This window comes from Panulirus ornatus, chromosome 16 (genome assembly GCF_036320965.1).
Source record: "Panulirus ornatus isolate Po-2019 chromosome 16, ASM3632096v1, whole genome shotgun sequence".
Lineage (NCBI taxonomy): Eukaryota > Metazoa > Arthropoda > Malacostraca > Decapoda > Palinuridae > Panulirus > Panulirus ornatus.
The window spans coordinates 5600869-5625102 of record NC_092239.1 but is presented as its reverse complement, the minus strand read 5'-3'; the positions used below and the strand labels follow the sequence as shown (position 1 = coordinate 5625102).

General features: G+C 39.5%; 1 protein-coding gene across 8 annotated transcripts in view; it reads left to right on the top strand.

Annotated features, from left to right (window-relative positions):
* LOC139754084 (synaptic vesicle glycoprotein 2B-like) overlaps positions 1 to 4653 on the top strand; it is a 41663-nt gene extending 37010 nt beyond the window's left edge. For 6 of the 8 annotated variants that reach the window (XR_011713829.1, XR_011713833.1, XR_011713834.1 and 3 more), the window contains 2 exons: positions 1318 to 1426; positions 2336 to 4653. Coding sequence is in view for 2 of the 8 variants with exons in the window: in XM_071671135.1 (XP_071527236.1) it covers positions 1318 to 1373 (56 nt within the window). In the remaining 6 variants the exon portion in view is untranslated. The remainder of the gene's footprint in view (positions 1 to 1317; positions 1427 to 2335) is intronic. The other 2 variants (XM_071671135.1, XM_071671134.1) reach the window with 1 other exon arrangement.
* Positions 4654 to 24234: the final 19581 nt, after the last annotated feature.

The following is a 24234-nucleotide window of genomic DNA, read 5'->3' as shown; positions in this document are numbered from 1 at the left end:
GTGGCATTGGGGTTCACCAGGTATGGAGACTCTTTTGCCATGACCATTCCCTTGAGGGACTTCCCAAAGGGAGTGGGTATCAGAGACATAGATAGATAGATACATAGATTCATTTACATCTTAAACATTTGAAATGTCTTTCTTCTTGCTGTACTTAATATTAAAATATACTTCTCAAGTATGGTTACCAGACTTACAGGAGCACAAAAAACTAATAGAGGGGGTCCAGAGGAGGGCAACAGAGAGTTAAGAGAACTGAGTTACAGGAAGAGGCTAGAGGGCTTGAATTTGCCCACAACGGAATAAAGAAGAGTAGAGAGTGAACTGATCACATCCTTTAAGTTATTAAACGAGTTTGAAAAAAGTTAGCATGGAAGAATTCTTCAAAAGATGCAAAAATTAAACAGAGGCCATATCATACGACAATGCACAAAACTTGCATAAACTTAATGAAGAAATTGGAATGCAGACAGTATACAAAAGTTTACATGAAAAATTCTATGACAGAAAGTTCAAGTGGGTCCCTATCTAGTACAAATAGGGAATTATGTGTACAGATATCTGGAGGGTCAGGAGAAATGCAAATGAATGCAAGACTAGCTCTTGTCTTTGAGAAAGAAATAGTTTCAGTAAGCATGTGGTATTAGTAAGAGGAAGGAGTAGATTGCTTCAGGACATTTTGTAGTCATAATTTATACAGGTAACATTTCAGTATGGTAGATTAAGTTGATAGAGAGTTCTGGATGTGAAGAAAGGAGAGTTGTCTGTTATTCCATTGGTGTAGTTGATGAGAGGTGCCAATTATTTTTTTATCTAGGATATTTTCCTTTGTCATTTTACTTTAATGTGATCAGAGAAATAAAGAACAGTATTAGTTTGGATTAATTCATCTAGGATGATAAATTTGAGTTTATTCATCTAGGATGGTATTTCTGTCCTGAAGATCTTCAAGAATAGTTATTCAATCATACTTTATCTTAACTGACACCTGTAACTCTTGTAACCCAATCTTTAAAGTAGCCTCAGCATCTTTACAGTTGTTTTCTTTCTGTTTTTTCACACAAATCCATCAATGTACAGATTGATCAGACACAGCTATTATCATGATTTTTAATCACTTATTTTTTAATCATTTCATATAAGAATTACTCTTGTGAGATGTATCACATTAATTGTTGATGAGGGAGATGAAAATTTAAGGAAAGAATGTGATATAATCTTTTTTATTGCTAAAACCAAATTATAAAGACAAATCTCATTATCATCAAGAAAGTGAACTGTGTGGAAAAATCATTTTTTTTCTCTCTCTCTTCATAGGAGGTGGTTTCCTTGGATTTCTGTTACCCAATACAACAAGAACAGTGCTAAACTGATGCCTTGTCTACTTCAAGCTTCTTCAAGCATTGGAACATCTTTCCAACGTAAGGTGATTAACAGGAAGTAGGATTATATTTTAGCAGTTTATAGGATTGAGATAACTACACAGTCATAACCATGTGCACTTGGATTCATATTTATGTTCGTTCATCATAAGATAAGAATACTATTCATGATTTAATCCATATCATTTAGTTTTTCCTGACATATTACCCTCTCTCACTCTTTTCACTTTTATTTTTCTTTCTGTATATGTTGTTACATTATTTTTATTGGACAAACCCAGGACCCTTATCATGGGGCTCCTTTAGCTTTGAGGCTACACTTCATTTAGCAGCAGGGAAATGATGGACTCCTTTCTGAACCCAGTCTTAAACACTTCAGCAGAAATGTGCCCAACTGAATCTGCACTCTCCTGGCATTTATGAATTATCTTTTCTCATCTGCAGTCTGGTTACCACCAATCTTCCCACTGACTTAATATATCACAAGATCATGTATGCCCAAGATGCAAGTTCTGCAATGAAGACAGTGGACACGCACACAGTGGTTGTTAAGTGCTCGCCTCACAAATACACATGCATATCATTATCACACATCTTGACCTGTGGCCTTGATGTTTTGGCACCTTATGCATCTCCCTCTCACAGTTCCCATAATTACCTAATTGTAATTACCTTTTTGCACTGTATGAGGAAGGACTTTTCCACTTATGAGATCATCTGTACAATCATACAACTTTTCAAACTAGTTCATGTAAAGAATGGATCAAATGGACTTGATCAAGGTTGACATTATGCTCTGTTGTGTAAATAAGTTGAATGAAAAGGTCTATAGGAATTTTTATGGTCCGACTTGCTTTGGTAAAATTTCATTATCTTTTTACTAATTATTACAGGAGTCCTATTGCAATACTTCTATCTCACAGCAATATTTGTATGTCTTTCTCTCCATACAGAATTTATTTTAACCTGGCAAGATTGCAAGACACCACATTTCTTCATGAAATATTGTTTGTAGTCACCTCGAGATGCGGTTAAGATATTAGAAATACATCTTGTGAGCCCTCTGATACCCAGGAGACATGAAGGAAGTCTCGCAATGCACCTGAAAATCAAATTATCATTCCTAATTACAGGCTACCTACATGCTGTATAGCATTTACATTTGAGCTCCAAGCATTTGGCATGAGTTGGTGACATGCGTTTCATGGGGTTTGAGCTTTGAAGTGTCAAATGTTTAATTCTTGATAGGACATTATGTGTCCATCTCTTCATGTAGTTTATACTTAATAGTCATCACCACTCCTTTTATTAAGGAAACATGTATGTACTAGTATCTTCAAGATGATATTGTTTGTGCCTTTTACACTTGTTTTATCTCATTTGTGATACATTCTAAGCTATATTCTTTAACTGCAGATTGTTATGGTTTGGAGTTCTGATTTTATGCTGCACAGGTATCCCATATTGTGGTGAATACTTTGGTTGTCATAAGTCATGGCATGACCCTAATAATGATTCTTTTTTAAAATTGATAGAGCTGGTCTCTTTTACATAGATAAATCTTTTCATCTGAAAATCAATTTTTGTGTGTGTAAATTTTCAATTTAGTCCTTTATAGCTCAGGGTAATATTCTTTGTTTGCTTGTATTTTATGTAAAAAAAAAATTCATACAGTACTTGTCCATTGTTTCCAGTATAGTGAAGTAGTGCTGGGAACAGAAGGAATGGCCCTGTTTGTTCACAGCCACTCCCTAGTTACTGTGTGTCATGTACCAAAACCAGAGCACCCTGTCCACAAGCAAACCCCATAGATCTTTCTATGGTTTCCTGTGACCACTTCAAAAACTTTGACTCAGCCCAGTCACAACACATTGTTCCCTGTATACCACATCATCTCAGTCTGTTGTATCCTGTACATATCTCACACTCTCCCTGCATGTTCAGGCACCAGTAACTCAAAGTCTGTTTCACTCCATCCTTCTATATCTTCCTTAATCTTTCCCTTCCCCTTACTCCCTCCATTTCTGACACATATCCATTTTGTTGGTCTCCATTCATACTCATTATGTTCAAACCATTTCAGCACACCTTGTTCAGCTCTTTTATTAATGCTCTGCTTACTATCTCATTTATTACCTCATTGCTCTGTTACATTTGCATTCCAGATATGAACAACCTTCCTCACTTTACATGTTGTTCTCAAGCATTTCGTTTCCAATACATCCATGCTCTTCTATTCTTTTGAAGTTAAGACCTATGACTTGCACCCGTACGGCACTGCTGGAACAAATATCCATCATACTTACCTGTCTTTTCTTCTCACAGACATTGTTGACCCCTCTTTCTGTATACTCTTTATTTCACCTAGGATTATTGCCTTCTCACCTTTCCTATGTTTCACTTTTGCCCCCACAGCTCCATTGTTGTCATGTCCACTCCCATGTATGAAAACTTCACTTCCTTCAGTTCTCTCCATTCAAACTTGCATGCAGTCTGATTTTTCTCTTCCTCTGTGTTAAACCTCATAACCTTACTTTATTTATTAATATTTTTTCTTAACTTTCCATTATTAGCCTTAACTGTCTCCTTTAAAATGCTCCCAAACACAGACACCAGCTTCTGCAGTTTCTCTTGTGAGTCTGCCACCAGAGCTGTGTCATCTACGAAAAGCAATTGACTCACCATCCAGATCCCCCCCTCACCCTGTGTAAGAACTTTAGATTGTATGTTGTTTCCATGTAATTGCTGAAAAAGGCATATCTGTTGTACATAAGGATGTGAGTAATTTGTGTTATGTTGATGAAAGCTTTACCTACAGCATAATGTATATTTATAACATCTGTAATGAATTGTATATGGTTGTAAATCAAACATTTCATAACCCTTTAATTGTTTTTGCAGTGCCACAAATTTTATGTTTGTAAGACTACCAATAAGAGATGAGGTTTTAATTATTCCAGGTTTATTATATGTGATGATGATCACCATTTTGTTAAGTAAACCAAATACATAGATTTTCTTATAGTATCACTTGGTAAAAATTTTTTGTCTATATATGACTACATGAATTTTATAAGAGGTCTATGATTTTAATTTCTCGTCCTTCAGAAGATGTATCTAGAGTTTATGAAAATAACAGGTTGTAATCATATAACTATTTTTAGATGAAATTTTTCTATTTATATTAGAATAATTTTATATGCTGAAACAAACATAAATTGCCTGCAGATTATTATATATTTAACATTAAAGATGTATTCCACAACAATGATCTAGATTTTGCTCTCAGCTCCTTTCATGTAAAAATCAGTTTATTTTTTTGAAAGTCATCCAAAAGGTTAAGTTACATAGCATCATAAGAATGCATCACAGTGCCATGGTATTATGTCTTTTGGTGTGCCATACTATTGTTTGTTAAAACTTTCATGCCCAAATTTAAATTCCCAGCTGATGTAGGATTTCACATTTTATCCACAAATGTTATTAGGAACCTACCGACACATCTGAAACAATTAAGCATCATAGAAACCCCTAAATTGTAAAAAAAAAAAGTAAGTGTCATCATTTCAGAAAGTATGATGTATAGAGCAACTATAATGAAGTTTACAGTAAAAGAAATAATGGGAACAGGCATTAGAAACAGATAGATATATATATTTCATATGTATTTGCTATTTCCCACGTTAGCGAGGTAGTGTTAAGAACAGAGGACTGAGTCTTAGAGGGAACATCCTCACTTAGCCCCCTTCTCTGTTCCTTCTTTTGGAAAATTAAAAATGTGAGGGAGGATTTCCAGCCCCCCACTCCCTCCCCTTTCAGTTGCCTTTTACAACACAAAGGGAATACATAGGAAGTATTCTTTCTCTCCTTGTGCTACCACACTGATGCGGGAAACAGCAATTAAGTATGATAATGATAATAATGATAATAATACCAATGAAAATGATAATAATATATATATAACAATGATACGTAGAAGATATTTGAAATTAGTTCTTGTAAATATCCATAGAGTGTGTAAAGGGAAATGTGTTTAGGTGTATTTTTAATGAAATCACACCTATATAAAACCTATAATAATTTTTTCTTAATTCTTTGCCATTTCCTCTGTTCTTGAGGAAATATTGGAAACAGATGAAGAAAGGCCACACTTGCTCCCATCCATTCTCTGGCTGTCCTTTGTAATGCACTGAAACCACAGCCCCTTATCTACATCTAGATCCCATGGACTTTTCTGTGGTTTACCCTGGTTATTTCATATTCCCTGTTTCTGTTGGGTAATAGCATGTTGCTCTCTATCTTGTGTGTGCCAACCACTTTCCTGAATGTTAAAGCCCCAAGCAGCCAAAATCTTTTTCATTTGGTCTTCCCTTTCTCCCTGTCCCTTCCACCTTTGATTCATAACTGTTAATCAACTTCTCACTCATTCTTTCCATATGTCCAAATAATTTCAGGACATCTGCTTCAGCTCTCTCGACCACACTTCTCATTGCTGCACCTGTCTCTTATTCTTTTATTACTTACTTGATCAAGCCACCGCAAACCACATATTGTCCACAAACATTTCATGTTCAATACATCCAGCCTTTTCCACACATTTTCATCTATAGTCTGTGCCAAAAGTCAGTTGTGACCTGAAAGAAAAAACTTTTTTGTGGATTTGTTGCCAAGAAAAACATGATTAACACTTACCAACATAGTAAATACTTTTTTACATTCACCTTCCCCTTGATGCAGTCCTGTAGCCTATTAGGAATGTTGTCAGCAACATTCTTGAGTAATTCAGGGGAAAAACTACCCCATAGTTGCTTAATGGCTACCTCAAGCTTCAGGACTGAAGTGTCTATATCATGTAGACATGGCTTCACAATGAACCACAGTTTTTCGGTTGGGCCTATTTCCTGGCCATTCCTTGAAATAATTCATCTCTCCCATTCAACCATTGTGTAACAGATCTACCAATATGGCAGAGCCCAATCCTGCACAGACATTTTTGCCTATGCACTTCCAAATGAATCAAGTAAATGGTCAATAAGTAGGTTTAATTAGGTGACCTGGTTCACTTTCTTGGATGAGATTACCAAATCACTAACAGCATAGTAGCTGAAACAGCCCCAAACCATAAGAAAAGGATTGTGTTTTACGGTCTTTTCTAATTAGGTGACCTGGTTCACTTTCTTGGATGAGTTTACTAAATCACTAACAGCATAGTAGCTGAAATAGCCCCAAACCATAAGAAAAGGATTGTGTTTTACGGTCTTTTCTGTGTACTGTGGCAGGTAGGTGTGGGTCCAAATGGGATGGCCTGTACACCTAGTGTACACTCGAGTGTTTCCAGTCACAGTAAATGTTGACTCTTTACTCGACAGCATGGTTCTCCATGTTTCCTGTCTCAAACACTGTATTTATTGCAAAATTTCATTTGTTTATCCATCTGAGAGGCAGTTAGTAGAGGTTTACGCTGGGCAAAAAAAGGACGACATTCCAAGTCATTATGAAGTAACTTTTGATTATTCCTTTGCGAGACATCATCGAGCATGTTAGGGTTCTGCCTGATAGCACATGCTTTCAAGGATAAGCAGGCCTTAACTTGCTTTGCAAACACTTTATTTAAGGGTCCTAGACCTTGGCCTTCCAGACTTGGGAAGAGGAGCTGATAAAATTCCTAATTCCCTAAACTTTTGGTATAGTATGTTTACCTTTCCTTTCAAGCAATTAACCATTGTCACATTACTGGTCAATCCTTTTGATGTATCTGATACTCTTGCAACTGCAAGTAGTGGTTATTTTTATTGTAAAATGGTATATCAGTCACACGCTACAGAGTAACTGGTAACTCAGCAGGCCAGCGATACTAACCATGCATCTTACCTTAAGAATTTTTTCCAAAGTTTTCATGTGGTGTGTCATGCTGTTACACCATAAGGGTGTCAAATGATTATTTATTGGGTGTACAAGAGAAAATGGCAGGAGGTCATGAAGAAGGTACAGGGGTTGAGAGAGTGCAAATAAGAGTTGGGGTGAGTGGGTATCAGCAAATTTCAGGGAAAATAAGAAAATCTTCTGGAGGGAAGTTAATTGTTTGAGAAAAACAAGGGGGCAAATGGAGAAGTGGGAACATGCAGAGGTGAGGTGAAAAGGAGATGGAATGAATACTTGAGGGATTGTTAAAGTGTTAGATGACTGAGTGGCAGATGTAGAGTGTTTGGTTCAGGGAGGTGAACAAAGTGAGAGAGTCTTGGCAAATGGATTGGAGAAAAGATAGGTTATGAAAGCCTTGCATAAGATAAAGTGTGGCAAGGAAGCCAGAGTGGTTGGGATTGTGGTTAAATTTCCAAAGAAAAGATCTGACTATGCTGTTCATTGGTTAGTTAGGATTTTTATTGTATATATGACACTTGGTGAGATGCCTGAGGATTAGCAGAATGCCTGTATAGTGCCATGACATAAAGGCAAGGGGTATAAAAGTAAATTTTCAGATTACAGAGTATAAGCTTGTTGAGTGTACCTGGAAAGTTGTATAGAAAAGTGGTCATAGAGGATGGTGGCATGCACAGATTTTCAAACTGGAGACGAACAATGTATTTTCATGGGTGGTAGAGGATGTATGGATTGTGTTTACTTTGTAGAATATGTGAGAATTACTTATACAAAATGAGGGACTTTTATGTGGCATTTGTAGATATGGAGGAAACATGTGATAAGGTTGATACAGATTCTCTGTGGAAGTTACAAAGTGGGAGGAAAGCTGCAAGAAGCAGTATAGAGGTTTTATCAAGCTAGTAAGGTGTGTGTGTTTGTGTGTAAGCAGGAAGAGGGGAGAGTGAGTTATTCCGGGTGAAGATGGATCTGCAGGAGGGATGTGTGATGTCACCATATTTATGGTTGGGGTGGTAACGCAGATGAGTACAAGCGTCTTGGAGAGAGGAACTGGTATGCAATCTGGTCAGGGGCTGCGGTAGACTTGGTAGGGGAGTCAGTTATTGTTTACTGATGACACAACACTGGTGGCAAATTGGAGAAACTGCAGGTTACTTTATGAATGTGGGAGAGTAAAAGTATAAAGTTGGGAATAAATGTGAATAAAAGCCAGGTTATCAGGTTTAGCAATGAAGAGCGAGAGAGAGAGAGAGAGAGAGAGAGAGAGAGAGAGAGAGAGGTTAGTTGTGTAAGTTTGAATGGAAAAGATTTGGACGAAGTAAAGTGTTTTAGATACCTGGGAATGAACATGGCAATTGGGCAAAATCCTAGGAACAGAGTAATGTGTTAAGATGTAACTATCTAAGAGGACAAAGATGGTTGTGTGAAGTGGTGTTGCATAGATGCGAGGTGTGCGCTTTGATGAGAATGGAGAAACCAAAGAATCTAATCCTCTCTCTCTCTCTCTCTCTCTCTCTCTCTCTCTCTCTCTCTCTCTCTCTCTCTCTCTCTCTTCATTTATGATTGTCAACCAAACGTAACGTAACCCATCCTAGTTTGGCTTTGTGAAACTTATTCCTTGTGAACTTTTCGCAGGACACTAGTTTATCAAAATGTAAAAATAATTAATTCAGGGTAGGTAGCTGTTGACATGAACATCTGTACATGCCATGGTACTGTTCATTCTTAAGGAAAGGAGAAAAGATGCAAAATTAATATCCACATAGGTATCTGCTTCAGCGATGTGAGATCCCACACAAATGTTGCACCTCCCGTGGTCTCTCAGCTACAAAATTCAGGTCTTTACAACTCGTTGCCCTCGCCCTATTATGTGTCAAGGAATTTCACTGACGAATAAATTGCTTTGGTTAAATTGGTAGGAAGGAGTGAAAAATCATTATATGCCGCATGCAGTTATTACAGGTAGAGAAAATCTAGCACCCATTTAAACGCAACGGGATTTTTTTTTGTTTTTTGAAGGCTTTGTATCCACCTCTGATTAGGTTAGGTCGGCGGGCCGCTGGTGATGATAATGATGCGTAGTGATATATACTGTGTCTTTATAAGGGTCACAGGAACGCCTTTAGTTTCCCATACGACGAGAGAGGGAAAATTTTGGATACGGGAGGAGTATCGGCGTCAGCGGTGAGGAGAGAGGCCCAGCGGGTGGGTGACCACCATCACCACCAGGTTGGTGGGTTTAACATACCTGCTATTGATCTGCCTGAAGGCATGTTAGTGGTGTGTTGAGGGCGGTGTGTGAAGTTAGGGGAGAGTGGCATCACTCGCTGACGGGGTATATTCGTGAAGTCACTGTACATCGATAAAAGACGCACGCGTGATTTTCCTATAGTGTACGCCCAACAAACTAAACCGGAGGAGAAAGCTAGATGATGTGTAGTTGGTCAAAGAGTGTCTCCATACGGCAGAAATATGTAGGGTTAGTTCAGCATGTTTCTATAAACGCATATTAGCAATGGCCTCGTAAACCTCAAGTTGAAATTCCCCAAATAGATCACGGTATATACGGTGTTGTGCAGTACTTCGATTATTTCTATGAATATCATCTCTAGTATAACTTTTTTTTTTTTTTATGAAACGTACATATTGAGGTAGAATAAAACTGATTCAGTAACGAATAACTGTCATATATTACAATTCGTTTAGAGTTCTAGCATCAATTTCCCTCTTAAATAGTATTTCAATGATTGAATAGATATTATTTTACTTTTATTTTGTGTTTGACAACGTATGATAATTTTAAGATAATTAATTTTTTCTTTAAAGCGAAACGCAATGTTGTCGTACTCAGTGGGATTCATTCGACGATTTCCTCAACATTTCCTCAACAAATGAGTTTATCATCAAACAAGATAACCTGCAGACCCAATTCGGTGAAATACTGGTCAGTGTTAAGGTCGTCCAACAACTATTATGTGTCAAAAAATTTCCAACTTTCCTGACATTATGTAAATTGTTTCTTCATAACTTTGCTGCATTAACATACTGTGTAAATGAACATAACTGGACAACGGGTGGAATTTCCTTCAGGAAACGACTGTAAATTTACGCTCTTGTGGACCCGGAGAAAATCTCTGTGGTGAATATTGTGAAATTGGAAACTTGTAAGAAGCTGATACAAACTTATATGTCTGAAATATAAACTGTCAGTTGCTAGATAGATGATTATATTGAAGTCAACAGTTTTTCTTAATACGGAAGCTGGATAACGATTCAGTTAAAAGTCTATAAGCACCGCAAGCCTTCCTCAACCGTTCACTCATAACTACAGAACCAAATAATGTTCTATACCCATAGCTCGCGGTTCCCTCTCTCTCTCTCTCTCTCTCTCTCTCTCTCTCTCTCTCTCTCTCTCTCTCTCTCTCACACACACACACTGGGACATGCAATATTTGTCAACAAGAGAAAACTCACCCATACCACTGGGACGTTCCAGAGGCCCACGTTCCCAGAGCTGCTGCAATATCCCGGTCACCAAGAGTATGGGAATTCCAGGAAAATGAAAAAAAAAAAGAGAATAAAAAGGAAATACGTTGCCAATTTTAGGTAACGGTTTTCAGACTTTAGATTGGAGAAGCTGAGTTTGGATGGTTAAGTTGATGGAAAAAGATTTTTATAGCGCTTTAAAGTCTTCATATATATATATATATATATATATATATATATATATATATATATATATATATATATATATATACACACACAATTATACAACCCTGCCAACCAGGTAGCAGTAAGTGGAAGGCTACTTCAACGGACAGATTATCTTAGTGGAAGAGAAGAAAGTACTCGTGTCAAAGGAGCTTTCCCGATATGGGTTGAGGTCACCAATGGAGTGCCGCATGTTCTATTTTGGAACCGTTACTCTTCTTGATCTTGCTAGAAGGTATGGATTCTTGTCTGGATTTGTTTGCAGATGACGCAAAGTTCACGAGGAAATTGAAAAATAGGATATTGCATTAACTTACAAAAGGAACCTAGACAGACCTCGATGTTGGTTGAGACAGGGTTTGATGAAATTCAACCCAAGTAGATTTTAAGTAATGAGGATGGGTTATAGGGAAAGAACGCCACATTATGAATGTACCTCTACAGAAAATAAGGATGTGAAGAAAGAAGTACTTTACAGCGTAAAGGTCATGAATGAATAGAAACTGAATGAGAATATGGTAATTTCGAACAGCATACAAAAGTTTATATAGTTGTATGAAAGTTGTTGAATGTTAGAGATAGGGCCCGTTCTATACAAATAGGTAATTCACACACACACACACACACACACACACACACACACACACACACACACATTATTGAGCATGATAGTGGACCTCTTGAATGTGATGGTGTCAGCTTCTGACCTGACCCTTAAGAGAGTATTGAAAACCCTTGGATGGAATTATTACAAGTCTTCTTAACCAAATACCGAACTTGGACGAGACCATCAACACCGCTTCGACCGTGCATCACCGCCATTAGCTAGCCTCCTCCCTTGAAACACTCGACAGGTAAGTTGTCCCTGAAGGGTCCACACAAATATCACCCGATGGTCCTCAGTAACTGCTTTATAACTCTTACCGTTGCCAAATTATGTTCAACTCTCCCAGGCGTCCCGAACCCAGTCGTCTGACCCTGTAGCTGAAGAGGATTTTACGGTGGTCGAGAATATTTGGAGTGGGGTGTGGGAAGTGATAGGATCCCCTTGTGGGGATAAATTCTCAATTAACTTCCTGAGTTCTCGACATATTTCTGGGGACGATATGGCGGGAGCCAGACGTAGAGGATTTGGGGAGGGGGGGGGGGATGGGATGGAATTTGTTATATGAAGTCGTGAGAGTGACCTCAAAGGCCATGGGAGAAGTCGAAGTCAGTGGTTTCAGTATTCATATATGCGTCTCATTACCCAGTTTAATTTCAGTAAGCAGGTTAAACACTACAGTGATAATAATAACAATTAGTGGTAGTAGTAGTAGTAGGAGTAGTAGTAGTAGTAGTAGTAGTAGTAGTAGTGCTATTACCATTATAACTAATGTTATCATCATTCTTATTGTTGCTCTAATTACTCATAATTATCATCATCATCATTATATATGCATATTATGCTGTCATATGCCATCTTACCACCTTGCTTGCTAAATGCCTCACCCATTATGCTGACATGTAGCATCTTGACACGCTGTGACGTGTCACTCCTCATTATGCTGTTGTGCGTACCACCAACATGCTTCACATTTGCTACGTGCCACCACATGCCACGTAAAAATATTACCATACTATCATATAGCTAGCTGACTCCTTACAACCCCAACATGTTGTACTTACAACCTCAACTTATTCACTCCCGGATGCATAATATAAATGTCTAAATGTCAATCTTGCTAGGGTAATAGTATTACAGAAACACCACTAGTACCAACAACGGCTACGGAATACAAAATTTCATCTGGTGTGTTGGGATCTATCATTAATATTTCTTTAAAAGTCGTCTTACCGCGTTGAAACCTGTAAATATGGCAGTGTTTTCTGAAGGGGCATTATCAGAGTGGGAGGCTGGGGGGGTATCTATTATGTGGTGGATATATATATTACCTTTTGTGTCGTCTATTTCAGAAAACAGTTGATGGCTTGGCAATCTATCGTGGGTACCGGAGCAGCGGCGGCGTTCCCCCCGTTGATGCTATTGCGTTTTCTAAAACATTTTCTTTCAAATAAAAACGAACGGGTTTTCTTTTTCTTTTTTTTTGAAAATTTTTTCTCAATAAATCTTTTATCAAAGTTTCAGCCATATTGAATATAAGGACTGTTGGTGTCAGTAAATGATATATACTGCCGAGTATATGGGATATTTTCATTTCTTTTTGCGTGACAAGTTTTAGTTATTACGTGGTGAAATTATACGTACGTAACTTGCCTTGGTTTTAGGTATGCCACTAGAACTTCGACCCCCCCCCCCCCTCGAGACAATATTGTGGATATAAATATGTGCCATTAAACTTCCTAGAAGGTGATGGGTTCTATCAGCCATAAAATTTTACAGCCTCCAGCGAGTCAAAATTTCTCCATTAACTTCAGTTTAGGTTTGAGTTATAAGATTTAGGAGTTAACACCAAATCTCCAATTTCAGGCACGACTGCGCATCAAGACCTTGGAGGAGCAAGCTCTCTCTCTCTCTCTCTCTCTCTCTCTCTCTCTCTCTCTCTCTCTCTCTCTCTCTCTCTCTCTCTCTCTCTCTCTCTCTCTCTCTCTCTCCTTCATCTCTTAGAATTACCTTTCTTCAGTCTTTCTCTTATCTCAGTTTCTCATACGCCTCACTTACTCTTCCTTATATCCACTTGTTTCCACTCCCAAATTTTCCCCTACCCTTCCCTGCTCTCACGGTATCGTACTCTGCATAAAAAGAAAAGAAAATAAATGCGATGTATCATTTTGTGCCTCTCTATCTCAGCTTATCATAAGACGTGCATTTTACATAGGTAGCGGTAGCCCTAACGAAACAGGGCGGCGAGTAGCGTATATATATATATATATATATATATATATATATATATATATATATATATATATATATATATATTACAGACGTGATTTATCGCTTTAAGACAGCATTATTGAGTGGGATGTTGGGAGGGACGTTGCTGCTAAAGCTATCTAAGAGGGATTCCCTCTTCCCCCCACTCCGCCGCTCCCATACTCAACGCGTCCCGGGTGATCGTGAACGATCGTGTCTTTAGATGAGAAAACTGCAGTTCACGGTGGATGGAGGGTCGTGATGGCGGTCGTGTGCTCCCCCCTCCCCCGCACTCCACGACTCCATCGACGACCCTCCCCAATGGTGTGGATGCGGGGCAGGATCGTGTCTGAACCTCATCACCAGGGACTCTATCGATGGTAAACTCCCTTCGTGGGTTCTGAACTAGATTCCTTTATATATCTTTTTGGTTGCCACAGGTGTTCCAGGTGTTCTGTTGCTAAACGACACAGGCTAGATATGTTCTCTCTACTGTCGTGAAATGATAATGGTTATGGTATTGATATAGGTAACGGATGATTATGATAATCGGTAAAAAAATATATTAAGTCACAGTATGTATGTATACATGTGTAGTAGAAATATCTCGACATATAGAGAGGGTATTATGAGTGTTTCTTTATTACTGCGAATGAAGGGAAGGAAACAAAGAGCGTTTATAAGATATAGAAAGAGAGAGAGAGAGAGAGAGAGAGAGAGAGAGAGAGAGAGAGAGAGAGAGAGAGAGAGAGAGAGAGAGAGAGAGAGAGAGAGAGAGAGAGAGAGAGAGAGAGAGAGAGAGAGGCTTACTTTCGGGTTGACACATCCAACGAGAGCTACACAAATAAAGACTTGAAGGCCATTTATCCGTGGGGAATTATGGCAGAAAAACAGGCTCGACAAGCAAAGATGATTTATGGAAGGGCCAAGATGATGCAGCGCGCGGCGGTGCCCGCCCGAGCCACCGGAATTAAGAGATGAAACGAGGAACTTACTGGAAGATAAATGACGGGAAGGCGTCCCCCAAGCGCGGGAAGCGGAGGAGATAAGGGGAGTATACGATGGGTGAGATGCGTACCGTTGCACACGATGGTACGAACGCTAGATTACGACGGTACGACCGTTGCGCACGACGGTACGATCCTTGTGTACGACGTTACGACCGTTGCGCACGATGGTACGAACGCTTGATCACGACGGTACGACCGTTGCGCACGACGGTACGATCCATGTGTACGACGGTACGTCCGTGCTCTAGAAGCCTATATGTACGGTTGCAAGCATATATATATATATATATATATATATATATATATATATATATATATATATATATATATATATATATATATATATATATATATATGTATATGAGGAGGCTGGCAGAACACGGTTTAACCTGCTTATCGTGCAGTGGTGTAGTGAACCTGCTTTACTGCCCCTCTAACCTCAGACACATTTCGCTGATTCCCCTGGACACCGACCGCCTCTGGGCCGTGCTCTTAGCCTCACCCCCCCTCATCCTCCTCCCCTCCCCGCGCCTTTACGAGGACTGGGGTGTGTCTGTGGGGAAGGTAGGGCCTGGGACCTGCTGGGTGAGGAGGAGGAGGAGGAGGTAAGTACAGGAGGCAGAAGGGACGTTATGCTTCGAACCGAAACTTCTGGTAGTCAGGGAACATCTCTTGAGTACGACAAACACGACCCTTAAGCACGGAGGTACGACCCTTGAATATGGTGGCTCGGTCTTCGACCTTAACCTCAAAGGGTCAGGACGCAAAGGCCAAGCCATCATATACACCCAAAGGGGTAGGTCGTACCACCGCAGTTGCTTAAAGGGCCATGGAAGAGGCGACGCAACGGTTACGCTACCCCTCGAGTTCGTTGACCGTCAGGACGCCCGAGCTCCTGGTGAGGCAGACGTCCAACTGACCCAACACGCCGAGCTAGATCTGTCGCCCCATAAAATAACCATAATTCTCAGATTTGCATATCCCTATTTACGAGTTCATTCCCTAATGATTTCCATGATAAAGCAATAAATAAACGATTTCCCGAATGCAAATTTTGGCACAGAATCTTCGATTCGTTGTTTAATGTTTGATAATTCCGAAGGCCAAACACTGATGAAGTAAAAGATATTGAAATTTTCGGTCATGCGCATGCGGACTCCTACCTTAAGATACTTTCTCAATAAAACACGTTGGAAGAGAGAGAGAGAGAGAGAGAGAGAGAGAGAGAGAGAGAGAGAGAGAGAGAGAGAGAGAGAGAGAGAGAGAGAGAGAGAGAGCAGCAGTCTTGGTCAGCAATGGGCGAAAAACCAACCATCTCTCAGTCAGGCAACTCTCCTGTTATTAAATCAAGCAAGACAGCCCTAATTATTCCAACAATAAAGACAAGATGTACGAGGCTTTTACCACACGTGTGTCTGACTGATGCGCGATAACTTCCGGAATAATTCTTTAATAGAATGTATATTTTTGTTGTTCACGGCCTGGATTAGATGATCACGCGAGATTTGATGGTCCTAAGTACAGTATCACACCTAATGAGAAGGAGGAAATTCTTCCTACTGGCTTATTGAGGTTAATTTTAGGGTCTATTTAGTGAATGGCATCTGTAATGACAACGAAACCTAGGAATAATATCGGATCATAATAGTGAAGCCAAAATAAGCAAGTAAGTATTTAAGTAACTAATGTTTGTTTGACATCTGATGATTAGTAACTGTTTCCAGAGACGTGAATATTCCGATAGCTTCGCTAAAGTTTAAGAAGAAGTAACCAGCGCGTATAACTTACCGATTTTGTAAAGCCTAGCTATTCTGGATGCTAGGTAGTGGCTCTGGTGTAGCTATGCCGGATATTAGGGACTACCCAAGGTATTCTAGACATTAGGAACCTGCCCTAGCGACGACGGGTATTAGGAAGTGACCAGGGAGGGTGTCATCACTCCCCGTGGGTAGATAGATCTTCCACCCCTCCCACTCCACGACAGCAGCGGTGCCACCACACCACCCACGCTCACCTCACCGTCAAGTGCAGGTGGAGGGAAGCATGCGTGTTTATGCCACAGATTACCCACTGCGTGCTGGCCCCTAATTTCCTTTTAATGTCAGAGGCTCGAGTCACGGACTGAAGTCCTCAGCGGGGCCAGCTCTCGAACGAAAATGAGAAAAAAATGAAGAAAAAAAAATAGTTGTATGGCGTATGTAATGAAAGTGTATGAGGTCTTGTTTTAGGGGCTTAGTTTTACTGAGACAAAGGTATGACGTGTATGGTATCAAACATTACTTCAACACAACTAAGATAAAATTGTAGTTTTTCCCTGGGCGGCTGTCGGCCACAACCTAGTGACACGGAGGGTATGAGATGTTTCCGGGCACCGCTCCAACACTCCTAAGTCTGGAGGGTAGTGCCTTACCTGGGCGGCTGCTGTCTACATTCCATTACTTACATGTGGCTTTGCCCGTCACTATCGACAAGTAGAGACGTTTAAGCACACACACACACACAGGTGTAGTAGGTCATATACATGTACGTTTGATTGCCTATTTATGTTTACTTTATCTTCTTTTTAGTTGGATTTACAAATCTACAACACAGTTGATGAAGCTCTACTTCACGTCCTTCTGTATATCATTCCTAGCTTAATTTTTAACTATGCGTTCTTAGTATGCATTTTTGTCTAACTTCAGAGAACTCGTTTATATGAATTCTCTCGGGTTTTTTATACGCAAACGTTCGTAGTAATTCTTGTATGTAGATATTCCCTCAGAGGCCCAGTCCTCTGTTCTTAACGCTACCTTGCTAACGCAGGAAATGGCGAATAGTTTGAAAGAAAGGAAGAAAAGATCTAATTCTGGTTTTCATGTATATCTCTGGCTCTCACGTCTGTCATTTGCATCGCTGGTGGCTGGTTGGTTCATCATACGGCTAACACATCTGTCCAAGAAAGGAAGATCTATTTAGTAAATATTACTCTCCCAGATTGGTGTGATGTGAGTCGAGCGTGAAAGCAGTATCTGGTACTTGATACCTCAATGGTCAAATAGTCCTACTACTTTTAGTTGTAAGAAACTCGTCTATTCTGCTAACATTTTCTGTTGACAGTTTTTGGCAAAGAAGGTGGCGGTACATATAAGGTCGTGGCTCTGAGGAGAGAGAACTGTTCTGCAAAGAAAAAAAAGTTACGTAGTCATCTGAAGTTCCACCGAGCTCCTATATATCCAGAAAGGTAAAGAGTTAATAGTTACAGTATCTTTAGGAATTTCACTCATATATCTCTAAATAATGATCGAAATAAGAAAAAAATAATTACTTGATCATCTACAAGCAAAAATGATAGTTACTCGTAGGAATTTCACTCGTATATCTCTAAATAATGATCGAAATAAGAAAAAATAATTCCTTGATTATCTACAAGCAAAAATGATGGTTACTCGTAGGAATTTCACTCATACCTCTAAATAATGATCGAGATAAGAAAAAAAAATAAAGAATTCCTTGATCCTCTACACCCAAAAATAATAGTTACTCATAAACCTTACGTTTTCTGTGATTTCTCACGATCCGTTAAATGTATATATAGACGTCCTCATCACAAGTTGGTAGCCTACCAATCAGATGGCGCTGGTAGCAACTTACGACAACTCTCCCAAAAACACAGGCAATCTGCGACAGTTGTACTTCCTAAATACATTCTCGCAGTCCAGCTGTGTTGACGTTCAGTTTACTTCACCTGGACGACTGGCTCTGTAAAATGTTGATGGTGAGTTTATGTTTCCATAACGTTTCCTGTTAGGCCGTTTTCAGGCAGTGTTACGTTATAAAAATTGTTTACATACCAGTGCATATAAGAAGAGTGGCTGATAATCCTAAAGCACCTCCATGCCGGGGTACAGTCATTTAAAAAAAAGTGTAAACATTGAGTCGTTGATGCCATGTTGACAGGTGTTCGCCACAGCAGACAGCAGACGGAGACGAAAAAGATTATAGTGCAACCAGTCTAGACGAAGACAAGTTGACGATGTTGGATGAAGGATCAAGCAGTTTTTCGTTAAAAGAATAGACTAAGAAACACCGAAGGAGACTTTCAAGGCCTTGGAAACAAGTGAGTGGAGTTATTTCCGTACTATTTCTCATATTATTCATGTTTTAAATCTGTTGAAACTTATGGGCAATACTTTGGGAAAAGTTGTTTTTGGTAAAATTGCCGTTTCGGACATGCATTTGTTTGCGATTGAAATGAAGCTCAGAATCTTTCAAGACCTCAAATGTCACATGAAAAACAGTTCCCAGTAAACCAAACCTAAGCTAACAAACGTAACAAATTTCGCTGTATGTCCCAAACGATGATAAATACCATTTTTTTTTTTTATATAGATTATGTAGATGCTCAACATGAATGTTAATGTTTTTATCACGTGATTCCATTTTTTTTTCATGAGTGATTATTCACAAAAAATGTAGATGAGCTATGTATGATCAGACGAGCTATGTATGATCGTAATGGTGAGGGTAAAATGGTATTTCCATATCATTTAGGACGAATTTTGTTTGAAAAATAGATGTAAACTGTTGACACTAGCGTGAAGCACACAGAGAACCAGAAACTCTGTTTGGCTGTTTGTCACTCGCTCTAAGGACATGAGAGTGATAACGTTGTCGTGGTCTTTTATAATATATAGTTCATCTTTTATCCCCATTTTCAAAAGTGGGGAGACTTGGAAGCATCCGACGTGGAAGCATACGTCCCTTCGCAACTCGGGCACCACTTTCTTGCGTTCATATAGAATCCTTTTCGACAGTTCTTTGTGGTTTATCAGATGAAGAGATCCAATTATGACAGTGTATTCCAGTTTTGGTCAAGTTTGTGTGGTGTTTATTATCCTAATGCTCTCAGTATTCATAGAACTTGGTGACGATTTTTATGGTTTGTCTGCCTCACGATGGTGCTTGCATGATGCTCAGGGGAAAACTTCGTCGTAAGATCAACTCCCAGGTCCTACAGTAAGCTAGTAACGTCTTGGCAGATTATTTAGACCGATGGAAGAGTCGCTTCTCCAACATTTTTCTAGACTCGACTGAATTAGGTTAGGTTGGGGGAGAGAGGGGGCTAGGTTAGATGAAGTTAGGGTACAAACCAAATCTAATCTGACCCGATCTAACCTAGCCTAGAAGTACGTTAGGGGCACGGGGCGAATCTGAAGGTGATAATTTATTCATTTTCAATCCTCATGACGTGGCGTTCTCCTGGAATGAAATTTCACTCACTTGTCCGACCACAGCTGCATCTTAGGTGTGTTACGTAACAGTATTTCGCGGTCCGTTCCTTCGCTATTCTTTCATAATTTTGACGAGCATTTATTCTGGTATGGTTCTACCTCGTTTTGGCAACATTATATATTCCTTACTGTTTTTATAGTTCTCTATGTAACAAGACATCCACACGAAGATCTTGGCAGCACTTTAACACACACACACACACACACACACACACACACACACACACACACACATGTAGATATTAGGACCTCTTCACCCACGCCCACAAAGCTTAGGCCTAGCCTCCAAAGTTTCGAAGATCATGCTAGTAGGGGACGCGTTCACGAATACTCGCGACCGTTAACATCCACACATCCAGTTGACCGTTACACACATCCCCGCTGGCGGTGGGAGGGGGAGGAGACCCGCCGGGGTAGGGAGGTAAGGGAATGGGGAGGTTGGGGGGAGATGAATAACCCTCTCCCATACACCTAACACTGATTGCCAATCAAGGAGTACCACCACGGGTCGTGTATCTCTCTGCCCTCCCCTACCTACATCAACCATCCCTCCCTTTAGTCCACTCCTCCCCTTCCTAAATTTCGTTAGTCCTCCCTAAAGCCTTACCAGCTTCCCTATTTTTTTTCTTTTCCACTCCATTTCGTTAGCCAACTCCTTACCTAACCTTCTCTCTTTCTCCACTTCTTTACTAACCTCCCCCTAAGGTCACCTCTCACACTCAGGCTATTGGAGGACCCGCAACAGGACACAAATTAGTCGTTCATTAGCGAGGTAAAATAAAGTCATGGCAGTGCCCTGTAATTAAGTGTAGCCGGACGCAAGATTCTATTACAAGATGAACAGTCACCTGTATGTATATTAAAAAAAAAAAAAATCGCATGTTCAAAGAAACTCGGAATATGATTTAATTCTATTCACAATAAGTACATTAAGATCGTACGTTTTATATAAGTACATTGACCACATGTTTCCAAATACTCGAATCGTTCGCTTCGTCGAGATTCATGCCTGGCCATTCACTGGCCTGGTATACTGCTCCCAGGGGAACCGCAAAGTCTTCTTAAATACAGTGTTGGAATTCACGACCCTTTTTGGCATTATACACGATCGTGTTTTGTCTTGTTAAAGGAACAGTGAAAGTCAGTGGTAATTCTAATTAGTATTATCAAAATATACTCAAGATTTCATAAACTGTTTGCCTAACTGCACGGAACATATTATGAGCAGGAGAAATGATTATCACTGACTCGAACGATGTTCCTTATTGATCAGATTCTCCTGGGGGATTAATCATACTCGGGATGCGCTTTCTTACACAAACTGTTTCATCAGTGAGCAGTTCGATCTCAAAACCTTCAGAACGTACGAATGAAAGACTGAAAAAGTCGTATCCGAAATTTCGCCATTTTAGGATTCTGGTGTGCCTAGTCCAGGAAAGCCTTTCTTTTAAACACGTACAGGCTCAGCCTTCATGATTGATTGAATTTCGATGCAAATGTCTTGTTTGTATAATTCATTTGATGTTTAATGCATGATGTCATATTAGTTTTGTACTAGTCATATTAGAAAATGCAGCGAGTTCATACGTTTCAGTAACGTACACTGTACGGGAGCGGCTTGTTTCCAGACAAAAAAAAGAAAAAAAATTACTGTATAGGTTAGATTTTTTCTCATATTTTGGAAAATATTTTAGTAATTGTCCGAAACAGGAAACCTCACAACTGTAAATCTTCTAGGAGCTTATCGTTTTGCACTTTATATCAAGATGTAGAATGAACTTGGTAATAATCTGACTGCGAAAATAGTTTTTTTTTTTAAATTCTCTCCAGGTTCGATTGGAAAGGTTTTTGCCTATTTGTGTGAGAAATGAAAACGGGATATAAACTGAGTTTGCATACCTACATGTAATAATGTGGTACCTAGATTAATTACTTGTATATCGCTGGATTCATTAGTTATTAACTATTAAATGGACAAGGATTCAGGTGTACTATATGCACATGAAATGGACATTATTTATTTTTTGACCCATTAAATGTGTTACTGGAGTTAAGGGTATTCGAATAGTAAGTTATTGAGCCTGAATCCTTACGAAAAACATTATATACAATTACGATTAAAAAAAAAAAGAAGAAATAACCTGCTACAATCTCGCTTCGTGATATCCCTGTTCCATGCAATTCTGTTCCGGAATAGTACAAGGTTTGAATAGAAATGCATTTACTTTATAACATGAAGAGCCAACACCTCGTGGTGGACGAGTTGGATGTGGTGTGTGTCTGTGTGTCATATTACAGGGGAGGAGAGAGAGAGAGAGAGAGAGAGAGAGAGAGAGAGAGAGAGAGAGAGAGAGAGAGAGAGAGAGAGAGAGAATTGAGGGTAAACTATTTCTAGAATCCACAGACTTTGTCCGTACATCCAGCAGGCTTTCTTACGAGTAATTATTATTTCTTCTAGTCTGTGAACGTATCTGGTGGGTTGTAGTTAGCGCTTGTAGTAGTCTGTACAATCTCGTATGGGTTTTTTTAAAACTCGCATCGTAGCCACTAACGGGTGGCTGCTTGTTCCCTAACTAACGCAATGGTGCGGATGTCTGGGGAAAAATACAGATGTATGAAATGTAAATATGTTTGTATGAACGAACACAAGTAGCACCATTGGAGCAAAGAAGAATTTGAACAGGAAAAGGGATTACGAAGCTGATTAATGATTGGAAAACACAGATGAGCACTTGCTTTAACGTACCTTGTGAGCGATGACATATGGCAGGCGGTCGCTAAACCCTGTTGTAATGGATTTAGATATTTTGTTCCTCTGATTAAAAGCTTTTTGGTGTCAAAGTTTGCGAGTACAATTGTTGAAACTATCGTATTGCTCTGAATCCTATTCGTCTAACGTTATTTAAAACTGCAAAGGCGTCGTATAATTTGCTTAATTTTACTTCCTTAGCGGATTTTTTCCCCTTTATTATAAGCACTGATATCACTACACAGTAACAGGAATTCTGTACTGGATTTTCACCTCCTGTCTCATCAAATCGAACGGCTGCAGAATGTTCGAGTATCTCTGAGGAGCGTAGGAAAGCAATGAAACGATAGACCGCGTAATTGCCTCTTCGAATCGGCGTAATATTTTGTCTTTATGGTAATGTTTACAGTCCTCTATCTTGATGCCATCAAGGGAATACATGGAATTTCTGATATTGATTTTTATGATATTTACATTCATACGTGTTGCTGTTTTTGCTTCATGACAATTTAGCTGGTAACGGCCATTCAGCGGAACAATACACACACACAGACAGACACAGACAGACAGACAGACAGACACACACACACACACACGCACACACACACACACACACACACATCACCTAGACCGATACATGCTAGGACTTTATTTACACAGTTGTATAAGAATTTCGTTTTCTACAGCTTAAAACAAAACAAATATAATCAAGGACCCAAACATAATCAAAGACCGAGGGAAAGCAAACAAGCATTCCGTAGACGTTCTTTGTTACAGCAGTTGTTTATCCTCTACGTCTGTGTTGACCAGATCGAGAGAACAACACAGAATATGAGATGGACCAACGAACTCGCTCTTTGAATCAGATGTGTAAATGAACATGAGATGCATTACGAGCCTTGATTTAGCTTCTGTTGTCTCGATGGTCTACTTTCATCATTAGAAATATATTAAGAGCAGTTGCAAAAGTAATTTCAGAGGTTAATCTAGTATATATCAGATATGATATAGAGAAATTATGATTTGTATTCAGTATCTCTGGCGGTCAAAGAAAATGGTCAGTGGGGGTTCAACTTAGTATGAGGAAGTGGTGAGCTGAGTTTCCATTCTCAGGGTCAGTTAGGCCCTGTAGGGGGTCATCAGAGGTCAGGATTGGTCTGTGATCCGAGTAAACAGTTGATCGTGGTCGAGAGCGGCCATGCACATAGGTACCATCGTGCTCAAGGGTCGTACCTCTGTGCTCTAGGGATTTAGGATATCAGTACTGGGTCAGGCAACCGCGTCACATGATTACGGTGTTAGTAGGTTGAAGGTGGAACGCTGTCATGTGTTTCTCTCCCTCCTGCTCCTAATATCTTTCCCATCTAACACCACA